Consider the following 15,899-nt stretch of genomic DNA (forward strand, 5'->3'; position numbering starts at 1 on the left):
TGTAACGTTAGGTAATTACAGTACTCCCACCTTACATTCCTCAGGGACATTTGTGTTAGATCTTTTAAGCAGGTGTTTTTTGTTTACATTGTTATTGCCTTCTGGTTAGCTAATGTTTGCCCTGCAGGTAATAGTCACTTTTCCACCCCTTTATATATTAGGTATAGTTGTAAGTAAAAAAAAAAAGGTCAAAGACAAAGCTATTCAGTTTCTTGTGAGTATATACACTTCAGTGCCGATGTGGGGGGGCGCCACCTAAAATCTTGCCTAGGGCGCCAGATTGGTTAGGACCGGGCCTGCCGGTAAGTACAGTTCGTAGCATAAAAAAAACTCACAAAACATAACATTTTAAGTCAATCTTTTATTACATAAACAATAAATCAAATCAAAAATAATTTCTGTGTACAGTATATCTTTTTATTTGTGATAACGATAACATGTTCAAAACAAGTAACATATAACTATCATACTATTCTATTACTCTTTATTAATTTGAAAAATGTCGTCATGAAGTTTTATATTTATATTTATATTTCTTTCATAAACCAAAATTTCGAGCTGAAGTTTCTTGTTACAATAATGTCTGCAATATCAATAATGACATGTCTTATTTATGCATATAAGGCACAACAAAAAAACATTTTCCAGTATGGAAAATAGTGTCAGAAGAGACTGGAATAGTGATAGTGATCATCTACAATAACAATAATCTACAAAACAAGTAAATGGACATGGAACTGTTGCTGACTCTGCGGTCTACCGACTTTCTATGGATGTGGGTGATGGGCTCGCAGCCCTGTTTGCGTTCTTGCGCGTGACGGTGGTGCAGCGGCTTAGGATCTCCTTGTGATTAGGCCTGGGCGGCACCTTCGGAACCCCGTTGGCGCTCTTAAAGAGGTTTGATTCCGAGACGCTGGGCGTTAGTCTGCCCTCTAGGCTGCCGTCTGGGCTTAGGCTGTACCTGGACGGGGGCGGAGGGGTGCGGCTGTGCCTCAGGGTGTAGTCGTCGCAGCTCATACTCAGGTTCATGACCGTGCTGGCCGAGGAGGAGCTGAATTCGTCGCTGCTGAAGTCGCTGTCGCTTGTGAACTCTCTGTCGCTGTCCTCCTCGGGGCTCAGGCGCTGATCGTCGTCCACCTTGCTCTCCACCTTGATGATGGGCGTAGGGATGCGTTTTATGGGGGGAGGCGGGGCGATGACCCGCTTGGTGACAGTTTGAACCGGCAAGGCTGGTTGAGGTTTAGTTAGGACCTCAACCGATTTGGACAAGTTCTTGCTCGCTGGTTGGAGGGTCTTGGGTGATGGGGACCTGGCAGGGGGGAACGGCTGCAAAATGTTCTCTTGGGAGCGGCTCAACTGCTGCGACTGTACGGCCAGGCTTTTGGGGGACAGGAGGTAGGGACTGGTGGGACTGGTGGACTCTTGACTGGAGCTTCGCACTTGCGAAGTACGGTTTTTCGGAGCTTTCAGATACATGGTAGGGATGTAGCCGGCCTTGGCTTTGTATCTGGGAAGAGCCAAAAGCAGGGTTAAACTCGAAGGATTGGTCAGGAATATACATACATTCCTCAAGGTGTCATGTCTATGGATGTTTTCGTTCCAGATCATTTTAGTCTCGGTGTTAATCTAAAAGCAGAAAGCTGTGTGCGTGTGAACTGTAAAGACTCTGAGTGGTTCCCCATCAACAGCGGGGTCAGGCAAGGCTGTGTTGCCGCACCAGAACTATTTAACTGTGTCATCGACCACCTGAGTGCGAGTCCCCGGGGTGTCACTTGGAAACTACACCCTAAAGGACCTCGAATACGCCGATGACACCACCCTGTTCAGTGAGACCGCTGACCAGCTCAGGGAGGCCCTCGGTGTGTTTGATGAGGAGACCAAACAGCTCGGCCTGAAAATCAGCTGGTCCAAAACCGAACTCATGCCGTCGCGCCCTTGCAGCCTCCGTCATGCAGTCCCTGTGGAGACCGGCACATATCTCGGGACACCAAGTTGAGGGTCTACAATTCCTCTGTCATCTCTGTCCTTCTGTACGGCTCGGAAACATGGCCGCTGAATAACATCCTGGCGGCCAGGCTAGATGGCTTTGATTCCAGAGCCCTCAGGAGGATAGAAGGCATCACGTGGAGCCAGCATGTCACCAACAAGACCCTAAGAGAGCTAACCCAACAGCTCCCAGCCTCTCGCCTCGCAGCAATGCGGCGAGTGCGCTGGTATGGCCATGTCATCCGCCTGCCGGGGGAACACCCCACGCGCAAAATCCTGGACTTGGCTGGAGACGCCCTAGAGGCGCCCCCAGGACTCGCTGGCTGGATGTATTAGCCCAGGACCTTAAGGCCTACAATGTGACTATGGCACAAGCTCAACACCTTGCCCACAACAGACCCAGATGGAGAGACCTGGTTGCTATGGTCGGCTCTACGCGCCCTGTAGTGCAAGAGGACTAAGTAAGTAAGTAAGTAAGTTAATCTAAATGATCACAAAAGCTTTGTATTACATTGAGTTCCTGGCAGGGGGACGAGAGCTGTCTTTGGGGCCTACCAGGAGGAAGGCTCGTAAAACTCCACTGTGACTTCAAAGCGGACAGATGGCAGAATCTGCCCAATTTCCAGACGAACTCTTTTTGAAGTATTTTACGAACCCTTTTTGAACTATTTTATGGAACTCTTTTTGAACTATTTTACGGCCTCTTCTTTTGAACTGTTCGGTAACCAAAGGCAACGCTGTTTACGACCCACTTCCCTCTGGAAGCAGCTGTGGTCAGGTGGGGGGAGAAAGTCAAATAAAGGAGGAGGAGTGCAATCTTTTGGCAGAGCGTGGGTGACACTGTAAGAGGTTACGCTTTCTCCTCAATTGAATTCTGTTCATAACTTTTATGGACAGAATTTCTAGGCGCAGTCAAGGCGTTGAGGGGATCTGGTTTGGTGGCTGCAGGATTAGGTCTCTGCTGTTTGCAGATGATGTGGTCCTGATGGCTTCATCTGGCCAGGATCTTCAGCTCTCACTGGATCGGTTCGCAGCCGAGTGTGAAGCGACTGGGATGAGAATCAGCACCTCCAAGTCCGAGTCCATGGTTCTCGCCCGGAAAAGGGTGGAGTGCCAACTCCGGGTTGGGGAGGAGATTTTGCCCCAAGTGGAGGAGTTCAAGTATCTCAGAGTCTTGTTCACGAGTGGGGGAAGAGTGGATCGTGAGATCGACAGGCGGATCGGTGCGGCGTCTTCAGTAATGCGGACGCTGTATCGATCCGTTGTGGTGAAGAAGGAGCTGAGCCGGAAGGCAAAGCTCTCAATTTACCGGTCGATCTACGTTCCCATCCTCACCTATGGTCATGAGCTTTGGGTTATGACCGAAAGGACAAGATCACGGGTACAAGCGGCCGAAATGAGTTTCCTCCGCCGGGTGGCGGGGCTCTCCCTTAGAGAGTGTGAGAAGCTCTGCCATCCGGGAGGAGCTCAAAGTAAAGCCGCTGCTCCTCCACATCGAGAGGAGCCAGATGAGGTGGTTCGGGCATCTGGTCAGGATGCCACCCGAACGCCTCCCTAGGGAGGTGTTTAGGGCACGTCCGACCGGTAGGAGGCCGCGGGGAAGACCCAGGACACGTTGGGAAGACTATGTCTCCCGGCTGGCCTGGGAACGCCTCGGGGTCCCACAGGAAGAGCTGGACGAAGTGGCTGGGGAGAGGGAAGTCTGGGCTTCCCTGCTTAGGCTGCTGTCCCCGCGACCCGACCTCGGATAAGCGGAAGAAGATGGATGGATGGAATTCTGCCTATGTTTGATTCTTTGCCTTTTGTCTTGTTTAATAGATGTCATCAGTGTTTGAACCTGACACTCGGGGCATTCAATCGATCGTAACTGGACTGTTCAGGTTGTCTTAGAAACATTGCCTCTCGTCATCAGTTCATGATCATAGACCTAGATGGGTCAGATGTAGTCAAAATGCTGTTGCAAAAGCCCCAACTACTAGAGGGTGTGCTCTCCCTGCTCGAGCAAAACGTCTTCTAAGACAAACTGCAATCGATTGAATGCCCCGAGAACTCAAAGTTATCATGTGCCTCATAACCAATTACTGGACTCTAAGGAAACAGCTTGTGCCTTGTCCATGACCAAATAGATACAAGCACTGCATGTTTCAGGCTGAAAAAGTCACACCCAAAATCTTCACTCATAACCCTTAAACCTAAACCAAAACTGTTAAGGGTCAAATGCACAAAGGCAGTGGTTTCAAAGGAACCACTCCATTCACAGACCAATTACTTACAAATGGGGTACCAAAACAGTAGTTAAGGGCATACCACTTTCTACATTCAGACAATTCTACTCAGTACTTTTGAGGCTACCACCCCAGTGACCCTCCATTGTTCACCTGCTCTTTGGCACAGGAATAGGAGTCCACACCACCCCTTCAAATTAGAGTCTACAAGCACAGTACAGTGTTTGTACCTTTTCGAGGACCAGATCAGTTACACTAATGTCCCAAAAAAACGGTAAAAGTGTGTATTGTAGCTACTCTCGCAATGTAGAGGTTGAAGGTTTGTAATACCTGATGAGCCACCAGCCAGTTTCAGACTTCTGCAGGACCTCGACCACTGCACCAAGGCTCACCGTTATCTCGTCATCTTTGGTGGCTTCGTAGCTCTTGGTGACGGTGTACAAAAGTCCTGATAAGGACAGAGCAACACCATGAGATCCAAACATTGTCCAACCAGGAGAACATATGAATAAGCAAGAGGTCTGTAGAGGTGGGTACCTTTTTGAGGAAGTCCGTCGATACAATCCTCTTCTGGTTCATCGTCGTCCAGCCTCTCCAGGTACGGCGCGGGAAACCAAGCCAAGGCCTTGTATTCATTCTCCACAAGCCACCACCCTGAAGCACAGAAGACATCAGAACCAGACTCTACACCCGGTAAGTGTGTTCTCGACCCAAAGCTAGAGTCCTCACCCGCTTTGTCTTTGATGACCACGTCCACTTTCTCATTCAGCGCCACCTTGAACGGCTTGTTCTTGGTGTCCTTGGTCTCGTAGGGGGACAAGCACCTGTACGTCTCGGCCGTTTGCGGCCGAGTCACAGTGCCGCCACCGGGGCTCTGGACTTCGGGTCGAGAGACTTCGCCTTCGGGGGGCATGATGACGACGCTGAGGAGGAGGGACATGAGCTTGAGGTAAATACGGTGCACTCGACCCGCCTCAGGGAAGGTTGCGCAAGCACCCGCCTTCTTCATCAAGGTGTGCAAATGGCACCTGTTGCTCAACAATGACCCACTGTTACATACTTTCATGGGTGCTTGGAATTCTTGGAATGAAGTCGTTTAAAAGGTGCGAAGTTAGACCTTAGTTTGCAAAGTTGATTGTGTAGTACACATATTTTAATTCACTTGGAATGATTCAATCATTTCAGAAGGTTTTTCCTTCATTTATTTTTGCAGTTTTGTCGTACAAAAATGATTTCCTTCATAAAAATACAAGGTAATATCAATTAATATTTTTGTGTAACCTGGATTCCTTTAAAGCAGGGGTGTCAAACGTAAGACGGCCCGCGAACAGGTTTTATCCGGCCCGCGGGATGAGTTTGCCAAGTATAAAAATGAGCGGAAATTTTTGAATGAAAGAAACTGCTGTTCTATATGTGTCCACTAGATGTTACAAGAGCAATTGCAGATTATGCTACACGTTTAATAAGAGTTCTTTCTTTTCACATAGCTATGTTTAGAGTATCTAGTACTTTTCCTTTGTTTATTCTAACTAGTTTCTCTTGTGTTCAGAGGTCTGTTTTGTGTCTCAACCTTGGAATGTGAAGACCTCCCCCATTGGTTTCTTATCAGTGTTGCGAGGGGGAGATGGGGGTTTTCTTTGTGTGAAAAGGATTTGGCTTTTCCTTTGGAATGCCAGATCAACTAGGGTAGCCGATACGAATGTATTGGTTAAGCTGATCTCTTGAAAATGTTCAGTAAAACTTGAAAATATTCCAATTCTGTCTTGATGGTCCTTCTTACTCAGCATATATGTCATCGAAAGCACTTGGGATTGACCTGTAACTTAGATCCCCTGGGAGGACGCAACATTACATATGTAAAAAAAAAAACAAAAACAAAAAAAAACATGCTATCAGTGCACCAGTCGAGAAAAATGAGCCAAGTACATAAATAACATCCTGTAATTTGATTTTGAAATTATGTTTTTATCTTGATAGATTGAAAATGAACACCAATGAGTTGACTGATGAACATTGCCACATTATTTATTCAGAAAGTATAAATGACGACAAATAAAAATAGAATACTATTAACCGCAACATGTAAGTGTAAAAATTTTCAGAATGTGCTTGTTCTATTTTTTTTTTAAATAAAACAATCTGAAGTTGTCTTTATTTTTAAGTTATCGTGCCGTGATTTTACCAGTCCGTCCCACTTGGGAGTAGATTTTTCTCCATGTGGCCCCCCCGATCTAAAATGCGTTTGACACCCCTACTTTAAAATCTCCTAAAAATGCACTGTAAATAAAATGTATTATTAGTTAAATATTATTTATCGTGATTTAAATAATAATAATGGATTAAATAGCCCTTTTCTCGACACGCCAAGCGCTTTACAGTGAGAACTGAGAACCCATCAGTCGGTCACTACATGACATTTAAAGCCACAGCTGCCCTTAAATCACCAAAAAATGATTCCCGGGCGCGGCCACCGCTGCTGCCCACTGCTCCCCTCACCTCCCAGAAGGGTGATCAAGGGTGATGGGTCAAATGCAGAGAAGAATTTCGCCACACCTAGTGTGTGTGCACTGCAAAAAGTCAGTGTTCAAAAACAAGAAAAAAAAATACAAAAATGAGGGGTATTTTATTTGAACTAAGCAAAATTATCTGCCAATAGAACAAGAAAATTTGGCTTGTCAAGACTTTCCAAATGAGCTAACCTAAATTAACCCAAAAATAGCTTAAAATAAGTATATTCTCACTAATAACAAGTGCACTTTTCTTGGTAGAAAAAAAAGACTTAAATGAAGTAAATGCTAGTGCCATTATCTTGACATAATGATATGCGCTCGGCATCATGATTTTTTTTCCATGCTTGAAGTAAGAAATGATGACTTTAAAAAAGCAGTTTTATACTTGAGTGTTGATGACACAGCTTTGAACACTTGATATTCTAGTTTCAAGCATGTTTTACTCAATATAGGTCATAACATCTCAGCAACAAGCTGTAATATCTTACTGAGATCATTTAGGAGCAAAACACTTAAAACAAGTAAAACACTCTAACATAAAATCTGCTTAGTGAGAAGAATTATCTTATCAGACAGAAAATAAGCAAATATCACCCTTATTTGACATATTTCATCTTACTTAGATTTCACTTTTTGCAGTGTGTGACAATCCATGGTATTTTAACTTTAACTTGGGTAGACTGACAGAAATATATAAACAATTTTTTAGAAGTAATACAAAAAAAAGACATGTATTTACTTCTGCGTGAGCCTGCACAAAATGTTTTTTCCCTACTTGTTTTCTTGCACATTCTAAAAAAAAATCCTCTTAAGAGAATTGTGCAGCATTGCACTGCAAAAAGTGAAATCTAAGTAAGATGAAATATGTCAAATAAGGGTGATATTTGCTTATTTTCTGTCTAAGATAATTGTTCTCACTAAGCAGATTTTATGTTAGTGTTTTACTTGTCCTAAGTGTTTTGGTCCTAAATGATCTCAGTAAGATATTACAGCTTGTTGCTGAGATGTTATGACCTATATTGAGCAAAACATGCTTGAAACTAGAATATCAAGTGTTGCAAAGCTGTGTCATCAACACTCACAAGTATAAAACTACTTTTTTAAAGTCATCATTTCTTATTTCAAGCATGAAAGAGACAATTGTGTCTCATAATTAAAACAGATGACAGCCAAATGGACTTTGCTGTGTTATTTTCAATGAAACAATAGAAAATACGCACTCATATAGTAGTACAGTTGGCACAGTACAGTAAACTGACAGTTAATATTTAAACATTTAACATGTGACATTTCTTACAATTTTGGACAGAAATAGTTCATGCACATTCAGATAAATTCTTCAAAATTACAATAAAAAAACAATTTGTTCGGGGGCCGGGCTGTACATATATATATATATATATATATATATATATATATTTTTTTTTATTAAATATATATATATAATTGACTGAAAGAGCACGCACTTGGCGCGATGATGTCATGTTATCAATGGGAAAATGCAAGAAATGTAATGCCGAGCGCATATCATTATGTCAAGATAATGGCACTAGCATTTACTAGTAGAGCGGCCGTGCCAGCAAGTTGAGGGTTCCAGGTTCGATCCCCGCTTCCGCCATCCTAGTCACTGCCGTTGTGTCCTTGGGCAAGACACTTTACCCACCTGCTCCCAGTGCCACCCACATTGCTTTAAATGTAACTCAGATATTGGGTTTCACTATGTAAAGCGCTTTGAGTCACTTGAGAAAAAGCGCTATATAAATGTAATTCACTTCACTTCACTACTTAATTTAATAATATTTTTCAACATATTGAGATTAAAAGGTTTTTTTGTTTTTTTTCTACCAAGAAAAGTGCACTTGTTATTAGTGAGAATATACTTATTTTAAGCTATTTTTGGGTTCATTGAGGTTAGCTAATTTTTTTTTGGAAAGTCTTGACAAGCCGAATTTTCTTGTTCTATTAGCAGATAATTTTGCTTACGGTAGTTCAAATAAAATACCCCTAACTTTTGTATTTTTTTTTCTTGTTTTTGAACACTGACTTTTTGCAGTGTGTGTGCGAGTGCACCCTTTTTTAAAAAATTTTTTAATCACGTAACCTTGAGCCTCAGCATTCCCAAACATACCCGTTCTTGGAGTACTCGGGCTTCACTTCCGCGTCTTTGGGGTGGAGGAACTGGATGAGGTGAACCGACTGGTTGACCTGCACGTCGGAGCTCAGCAGTTTATCGCAGTACGTCTGCAAGGGCTGCAGGTAATTGAGGGCTTTGGCGGGGCTGTTCTTCTGGTTCGATTTCGCCTTCTTTGTGACTAATTTTGAAGAAAAAAAAAAAAGTTAGCATTTTAAGGGATGACGCAGAAATAGAGGGAAATACCTTGAAACTTGGGCACGCTTCTCTCGTTTTTTTTGGTGGCCGGAAACGCTTTCTTGAGCTGCTTCTGTAAAATAAGTCAAAGCAGAACTTTTTCAAATAAAGCACCGCCAGTTGACATGTGGCAAAACTTTTATATTCACACTTACATGCATCTTCTTGAAGTCCTCGATGGTCCTGTAAATCTGGATGTCGTCGTCGTCCGACCAAAGCACGGAGACCATGTACATCTGGGGGAGGAAACATGTTAAAGTCGCAGCCTGAGAGAGTCATCTGTAGGGGGAATTTTCTCACAACCCTTACGTTTTTCTTATCCTTCTGCATCACTCCCAGTACGCGGATTCTGACGGGGAACCTCTGTGGCTCCATGGCAAACCCAAAAAGATGTCCCAAAAGCAGCACATGTAATAACGCAGCCGGTCTGTTGTTATGCTCTAATGCCCTTGATGCTCTGCAAGGTGGATTTATACTTCCTCCACCTGCACAGGTGTGGCTGTGTCACGTGTTTGGTAATGGACAGCCTTTGTTGCTAAAGGGGAAAATCCAGCATTGCCGCCTTGAACGTCACACGGTTTCAAGGAGCAAATGTGCCCCCGCACTTTGGTTTTATTTGACTGCCACACTGTGAGTGTGAGTGTGAATGTTGTCTGTCTGTCTGTGTTGGCCCTGTGAAGAGGTGGCAACTTGTCCAGGGTGTACACCGCCTTCCGCCCGAATGCAGCTGAGATAGGCTCCAGCGACCCCAAAAGGGACACACTGCAAAAAGTCAGTGTTCAAAAACAAGAAAAAAAATACAAAAAATGAGGGGTATTTTACTTGAACTAAGCAAAATTACCGTATTTTCCGCACTATTAGCCGCACCTAAAAACCACAAATTTACTCAAAAGCTGACAGTGCGGCTTATAACCCGGTGCGCTTTATATATGGATTAATATTAAGATTCATTTTCATAAAGTTTCGGTCTCGCAACTACGGTAAACAGCCGCCATCTTTTTTCCCCGTAGAACAGGAAGCGCTTCTTCTTCTACGCAAGCAACCGCCAAGGTAAGCACCCGCCCCCATAGAAGAGGAAGCGCTTCTTCTTCTACTGTAAGCAACCACCCGCCCCCGTAGAAGAAGAAGAAGCGCGCGGATATTACGTTTCATTTCCTTTGTGTGTTTACATCTGTAAAGACCACAAAATGGCTCCTACTAAGCGACAGGTTTCCGGTTCATGAAAAGACGCAATCTCTCCATCCGCACACGGACTACTATTTCACAGCAACTGCCTAAAGACTTTCAAGAAAAGCTGGCTACTTTCCGTGCATATTGTAAAAACAAGATAGCTGAAAAAAAGATCCGGCCAGAGAACATTATCAACATGGACGAGGTTCCACTGACTTTTGATATTCCTGTGAACCGCACTGTGGATACAACGGGAGCACGTACGGTGAATATTCGCACCACAGGGAATGAGAAGTCATCCTTCACTGTGGTTCTAGCTTGCCACGCTAATGGCCAGAAACTTCCACCCATGGTGATATTCAAAAGGAAGACCTTGCCAAAAGAGACCTTTCCAGCCGGCGTCATCATAAAAGCTAACTCGAAGGGATGGATGGATGAAGAAAAGATGAGCGAGTGGTTAAGGGAAGTTTACGCGAAGAGGCCGGGTGGCTTTTTTCACGCAGCTCCGTCCATGTTGATATACGACTCCATGCACGCCCACATCACGCTGGTTTTTAATATATTATTAAAGTTTGACTGACCTATCTGACTGTTTTTTTGACATTCCTTTAGCGCAGTTAGATGCGGCTTACAACACGGGGCGGCTTATAGGTGGACAAAGTTTTGAAATATGCCGTTCATTGAAGGCGCGGCTTATAACCCAGGGCGCCTTATGGTGCGGAAAATACGGTATCAGCCAATAGAACAAGAAAATTTGGCTTGTCAAGACTTTCCAAAAAAAATTAGCTAACCTCAATGAACCCAAAAATAGCTTAAAATAAGTATATTCTCACTAATAACAAGTGCACTTTTCTTGGTAGAAAAAAAACAAGACCTTTTTGCTCAATATGTTGAAAAATATTCTTAAATGAAGTAAATGCTAGTGCCATTATCTTGACATAATGATATGCGCTCGGCATTACATTTCTTGAAACCAGCAAACTTATACTAAAAACGAATTTATTGTCTAAAAATGCATTTTTCCATCAATAACATGACATCATCGCGCCAAGTGCGTGCTCTTTCAGTCAATTAGTGCGCATATTAGAGATGCGCGGTTTGCGGACACAACCGCGGATTATCCGCGGGTCGGGCGGTTGAAATAAAAAAAAATTAGATTTTATCCGCGGGTCGGGTCGGGCGGTTGAAATTTTAAAAAATTTGATTTTAAATAGATTCAGGCGGGTGGCAGTTAAACCAATTGGGAAATATATATACATAGTTAAATGTTGTTACCCACATACGAAAAACGAGCAGGCACCTGCAGCATATGCCACAACAGAAGAAGAAAAAAAAAAGAGATGGCAACGCTGGCAGCAAACGTGGTACGCGACAAACTAAAAAAGGGAATACTAAAGACCAGGGGAAAAAAAGGCCAGAAAAGTTCAGCGTGGACTCGTTTTTATGAGGTTGTAAATCAGGATGATAGTAATGCTGGCTACGTGATTTGCAAGAGCTGCGACGCTGTTTATGTCTACGACAGTCACAAAACCGGGACATCTAACATGGTGCATCACATTTGTGCAAAACCCCCGAACCTCCACAAACACCCTGAGCATGAGCAGTTTCGTCCGCCGTGATCCCAGAAGAGTGCCACAGGATGTTAAAACAAGATAGAACGCAGCTGCCTGCAGCAGTTTGAGTGGCGCGAGCGCGCTTGGAGGTGCGCTCAGTGCGGCTCCCAGATGATTGCGCACTGGTGTGCGTCTGGGCCGTGACAGCGTGGCACGCATTGAATGTCTCTGCTGCATTGGATCAGTCTCCTTTCTTTAACAGGCAAAAGCTTTATAACCTCACTAATGCCTTGCATCGTCTATATTAGATATATAACAACGGGCGGGTGGCGGATGGGTGCGGTTTTGATTAAATGTTAGTTCGGGTGGATGGCGGATGGTTGACGACTTTTGTGATGCGGTTGCGGATGAAATAATTGCCTATTCGCGCATCTCTAGCGCATATATACAGCCCGGCCCCCGGCCAAAACATTTTTTTATTGTAATTTTGAAGAATTTATCTAAATGTGCATGAACTATTTCTGTTCAAAATTGTTAGAAATGTTAAATGTTTAAATATTAACTGTCAGTTTACTGTACTGTGCCAACTGTACTACTATATGAGTACCTATTTTCTATTGTTTCATTGAAAATAACACAGCAAAGTCCATTTGGCCGTCATCTGTTTTAACTATGAGACACAATTGTCTCTTTCATGCTTGAATTAAGAAATGATGACTTTAAAAAAGTAGTTTTATACTTGTGAGTGTTGATGACACAGCTTTGCAACACTTGATATTCTAGTTTCAAGCATGTTTTACTCAATATAGGTCATAACATCTCAGCAACAAGCTGTAATATCTTACTGAGATCATTTAGGACCAAAACACTTAAAACAAGTAAAACACTCTAACATAAAATCTGCTTAGTGAGAAGAATGATCTTATCAAACAGAAAATAAGCAAATATCACCCTTATTTGACATATTTCATCTTACTTAGATTTCACTTTTTTGCAGTGCAAGCGGTAGAAAATGGATGGATGGACTGCAAAAAGTGAAATCTTAGTAAGATGAAATATGTCAAATAAGGGTGATATTTGCTTATTTTCTGTCTGATAAGATCATTCTTCTCACTAAGCAGATTTTATGTTAGACTGTTTTACTTGTTTTAAGTGTTTTGGTCCTAAATGGTCTCAGTAAGATATTACAGCTTGTTGCTGAGATGTTATGACCATACTTGCCAACCCTCCCGGAGTTTCCGGGAGACTCCCGAAATTCAGCGCTTCTCCCGAAAACCTCCCGGGACAAATTTTCTCCCGAAAATCTCCCGAAATTCAGGCGGACCCGAGTGACGTGTCGACAGCCTGTTCCCACAATATAAACAGCGTGCCTGCCCAATCACGTTATAACTATAGAATGATGGAGGGCGAGTTCTTGGTTTCTTATGTGGGTTTATTGTTAGGCAGTTTCATTAACGTCCTCCCAGCGCGGCAACAACACACAACAACAGGAGTCACGTTTTCGTCTACCGTAAAGCAGTTCGTCTGCCGTAAACAGCAATGTTGTGACACTCTTAAACAGGACAATACTGCCATCTACTGTACATGCATATGTGACAATAACATCCAGGGCTTTTAGAGAGTGCGCACACAACAAGGAGACGAAGCAGAATGCATCATCAGAGAGGGTGTTCAGCATGGTTAGAAACAGTGACAGAGAATAGAACAAGGATGGACAATTCAACCCTTAACTCAACAATGAGTAGATGAGTGTTATGTGTGTGTATATGTGTAAATAAATGAACACTGAAATTCAATTATTTCTCTTATTTATATATATATATATATATATATATATCAGGGAAGTGTAGCGGATTTTATAGACTAGGCTCAGTGCAAGTTGTTTTCCTAATGTGTTCCTAATCAAGTGCTGACTTATTTTTATTGAATAGCAAATCTATGCTGCTGCACGAGATGTACACGGACTACTTTAAAGTATATCCTATAGTTTACTTTCTAGAGTATTGTCCCTTGAGAAGATATACCGTAATGGTTGAAATGTGAGTGGTGTACTCAAATTTGTGAGATAATATACATTGGTCTACAGAAGTATCAATAAGTCCTGGTCTCTAGGAAACACTACAATGCTGAAACACTATATCAGTCTAGAACAGGGGTCAGCAACCTTTACCAGTCAAAGAGCCATTTTGACCAGTTTCACAAATTAAAGAAAACAATGGGAGCCACAAAAATCTTTTGAAATTTAAAATGAAATAACACTGCATACACAGTTTTTTTTCTTGATTTGTACTAATAATGCGCCACACTGTGAACCCACACCAAACACGAATGACAAACACATTTTGGGAGAACATCTGCACCGTAACACAACATAAACACAACAGAACAAATACCCAGAATCCCATGCAGCCCTAACTCTTCCGGGCTACATTATACACCCCCGCTACCAAACCCCGCCCACCTCAACCGACGCACAGGGGGGGGGGTTGATGTGTAGGGGAGCAGGGTTGGGGTGGGGGCGGGGTTTGGTGGTAGCAGGGGTGTATAATGTAGCCTAGAAACATGTTCCAGACCAAAAATCACTTCATATTTTCTACTGCTCACTAGTGTTACATATCTGAGTTATTGTGCAGAAATATGGGGAAATAACTACAAATGTGCGCTTCATTTACTAACTGTGTTACAAAAAAGATCAGTTAGAATAATACATAATGTTGCATATAGAGAACATACTAACCCTTTATTCATTGAATCACAACTATTGAAATTTAACGATTTGGTGCGTTTGCAAAGAGCTAAAATGACGTACAAAGTCAAGAATGTAAATGGGTTATACTTGTATAGCGCTTTTCTACCTTTAAGGTACTCAAAGCGCTTTGACACTATTTCTACATTCACACACACATTCACACACTGATGGCGGAAGCTGCCATGCAAGGCGCTAACCACCACCCATCAGGAGCAAGGGTGAAGTGCCTTGCTCAAGGACACAACGAACATGACTATAATAATAATAGATTTTATTTGTAAAAAGCACTTTACATTGAGTAAACAACCTCAAAGTGCTACAGTGTATTAAAAAATAAATACAAATAAAAACAAATAAATAAATAAAATAATAAATGAATAAAAAGATAATAATAAAAATAAAAACTAGAACAGTCAAATAGCTAAAACTAGTATGCATATATCTTTAAAAAAAAAAGGCTTTTTTAAAAGCATCCACAGTCTGTGGTGCCCTCAGGTGGTCAGGGAGAGCGTTCCACAGACTGGAAGCGGCGGAGCAGAAAGCCCGGTCTCCCATTGTTCGTAGCTTGGGTTCCTCGGAGGTTGGAGGAGGTTAGCCTGTCCGGAGCGGAGGTGTCGTGCGGAGGATTTGGGGGTGAGTAGTTCTTTGAGGTAGAGGGAGGCATTTCCATGGAGGCACTGGTGGGTTAGTAGTCACTGCCGTTGTGTCCTTGGGCAAGACACTTTACCCACCTGCTCCCAGTGCCACCCACACTGCTTTAAATGTTACTTAGATGTTGGCTTTCACTATGTAAAAGCGCTTTGAGTCAGTAGAGAAAAGCGCTATATAAATACAATTCACTGCACATACAACAACCATGAAATGATATCAATATTAGTCTTTGAAATACTACTGCATATACATCTACAAATTATATTTTTAAACAAACTTTTAAATTAAATAATAATAATAATATTAGATTGTCCATTGAGTAAACAACCTCAAAGTGCTACAGTGTATTAACAAAATAAAAATAAAAAGATAATAAAAAAATAAAAACTAGAACAGCCAAATAGCTAAAACTAGTATGCATATATCTAAAAAAAAAAAAAGGGCTTTTTTAAAAACAAGGGTTTTTAAGCCTTTTTTTAAAAGCATCCACAGTCTGTGGTGCCCTCAGGTGGTCAGGGAGAGCGTTCCACAGACTGGGAGCGGCGGCGCAGAAAGCCCGGTCTCCCATTGTTCGTAGCTTTGTCCTCGGAGGTTGGAGGAGGTTAGCCTGTCCGGAGCGGAGGATTTGGGGGTGAGTAGTTCTTTGAGGTAGAGGGGGGGCATTTCCATGGAGGCACTAGGTTGGTA

The 15,899-nt window shown here is 42.7% G+C and overlaps 1 protein-coding gene across 1 annotated transcript; it reads right to left on the reverse strand.

Moving 5' to 3' along the window:
* Positions 1 to 381: 381 nt before the first annotated feature.
* On the reverse strand, positions 382 to 9,557 carry noxo1a (NADPH oxidase organizer 1a). The gene is made up of 8 exons (XM_061974338.2): positions 9,399 to 9,557; positions 9,245 to 9,325; positions 9,099 to 9,162; positions 8,850 to 9,033; positions 4,941 to 5,134; positions 4,749 to 4,865; positions 4,542 to 4,659; positions 382 to 1,507 (listed from the first exon to the last, which is right to left on the reverse strand). The coding sequence occupies exons 1-8, from the start codon at positions 9,462 to 9,464 to the stop codon at positions 757 to 759; spliced, it is 1,575 nt and encodes a 524-aa protein (XP_061830322.1). The 5' UTR covers positions 9,465 to 9,557; the 3' UTR covers positions 382 to 756.
* Positions 9,558 to 15,899: the final 6,342 nt, after the last annotated feature.

Source organism: Nerophis lumbriciformis, linkage group LG22 (genome assembly GCF_033978685.3).
Source record: "Nerophis lumbriciformis linkage group LG22, RoL_Nlum_v2.1, whole genome shotgun sequence".
NCBI lineage: Eukaryota > Metazoa > Chordata > Actinopteri > Syngnathiformes > Syngnathidae > Nerophis > Nerophis lumbriciformis.

Coding starts and splice junctions, on each gene's coding strand:
- noxo1a (XM_061974338.2), bottom strand. CDS start 9,464: ATGGAGCCACAGAGGTTCCCCGTCAGAATCCGCGTACTGGGAGTGATG. Junction 9,163..9,244: donor AGGACTTCAAGAAGATGCAT/GTAAGTGTGAAT, acceptor CTTATTTTACAG/AAGCAGCTCAAGAAAGCGTT. Junction 9,034..9,098: donor AAGCGTGCCCAAGTTTCAAG/GTATTTCCCTCT, acceptor CTTCAAAATTAG/TCACAAAGAAGGCGAAATCG.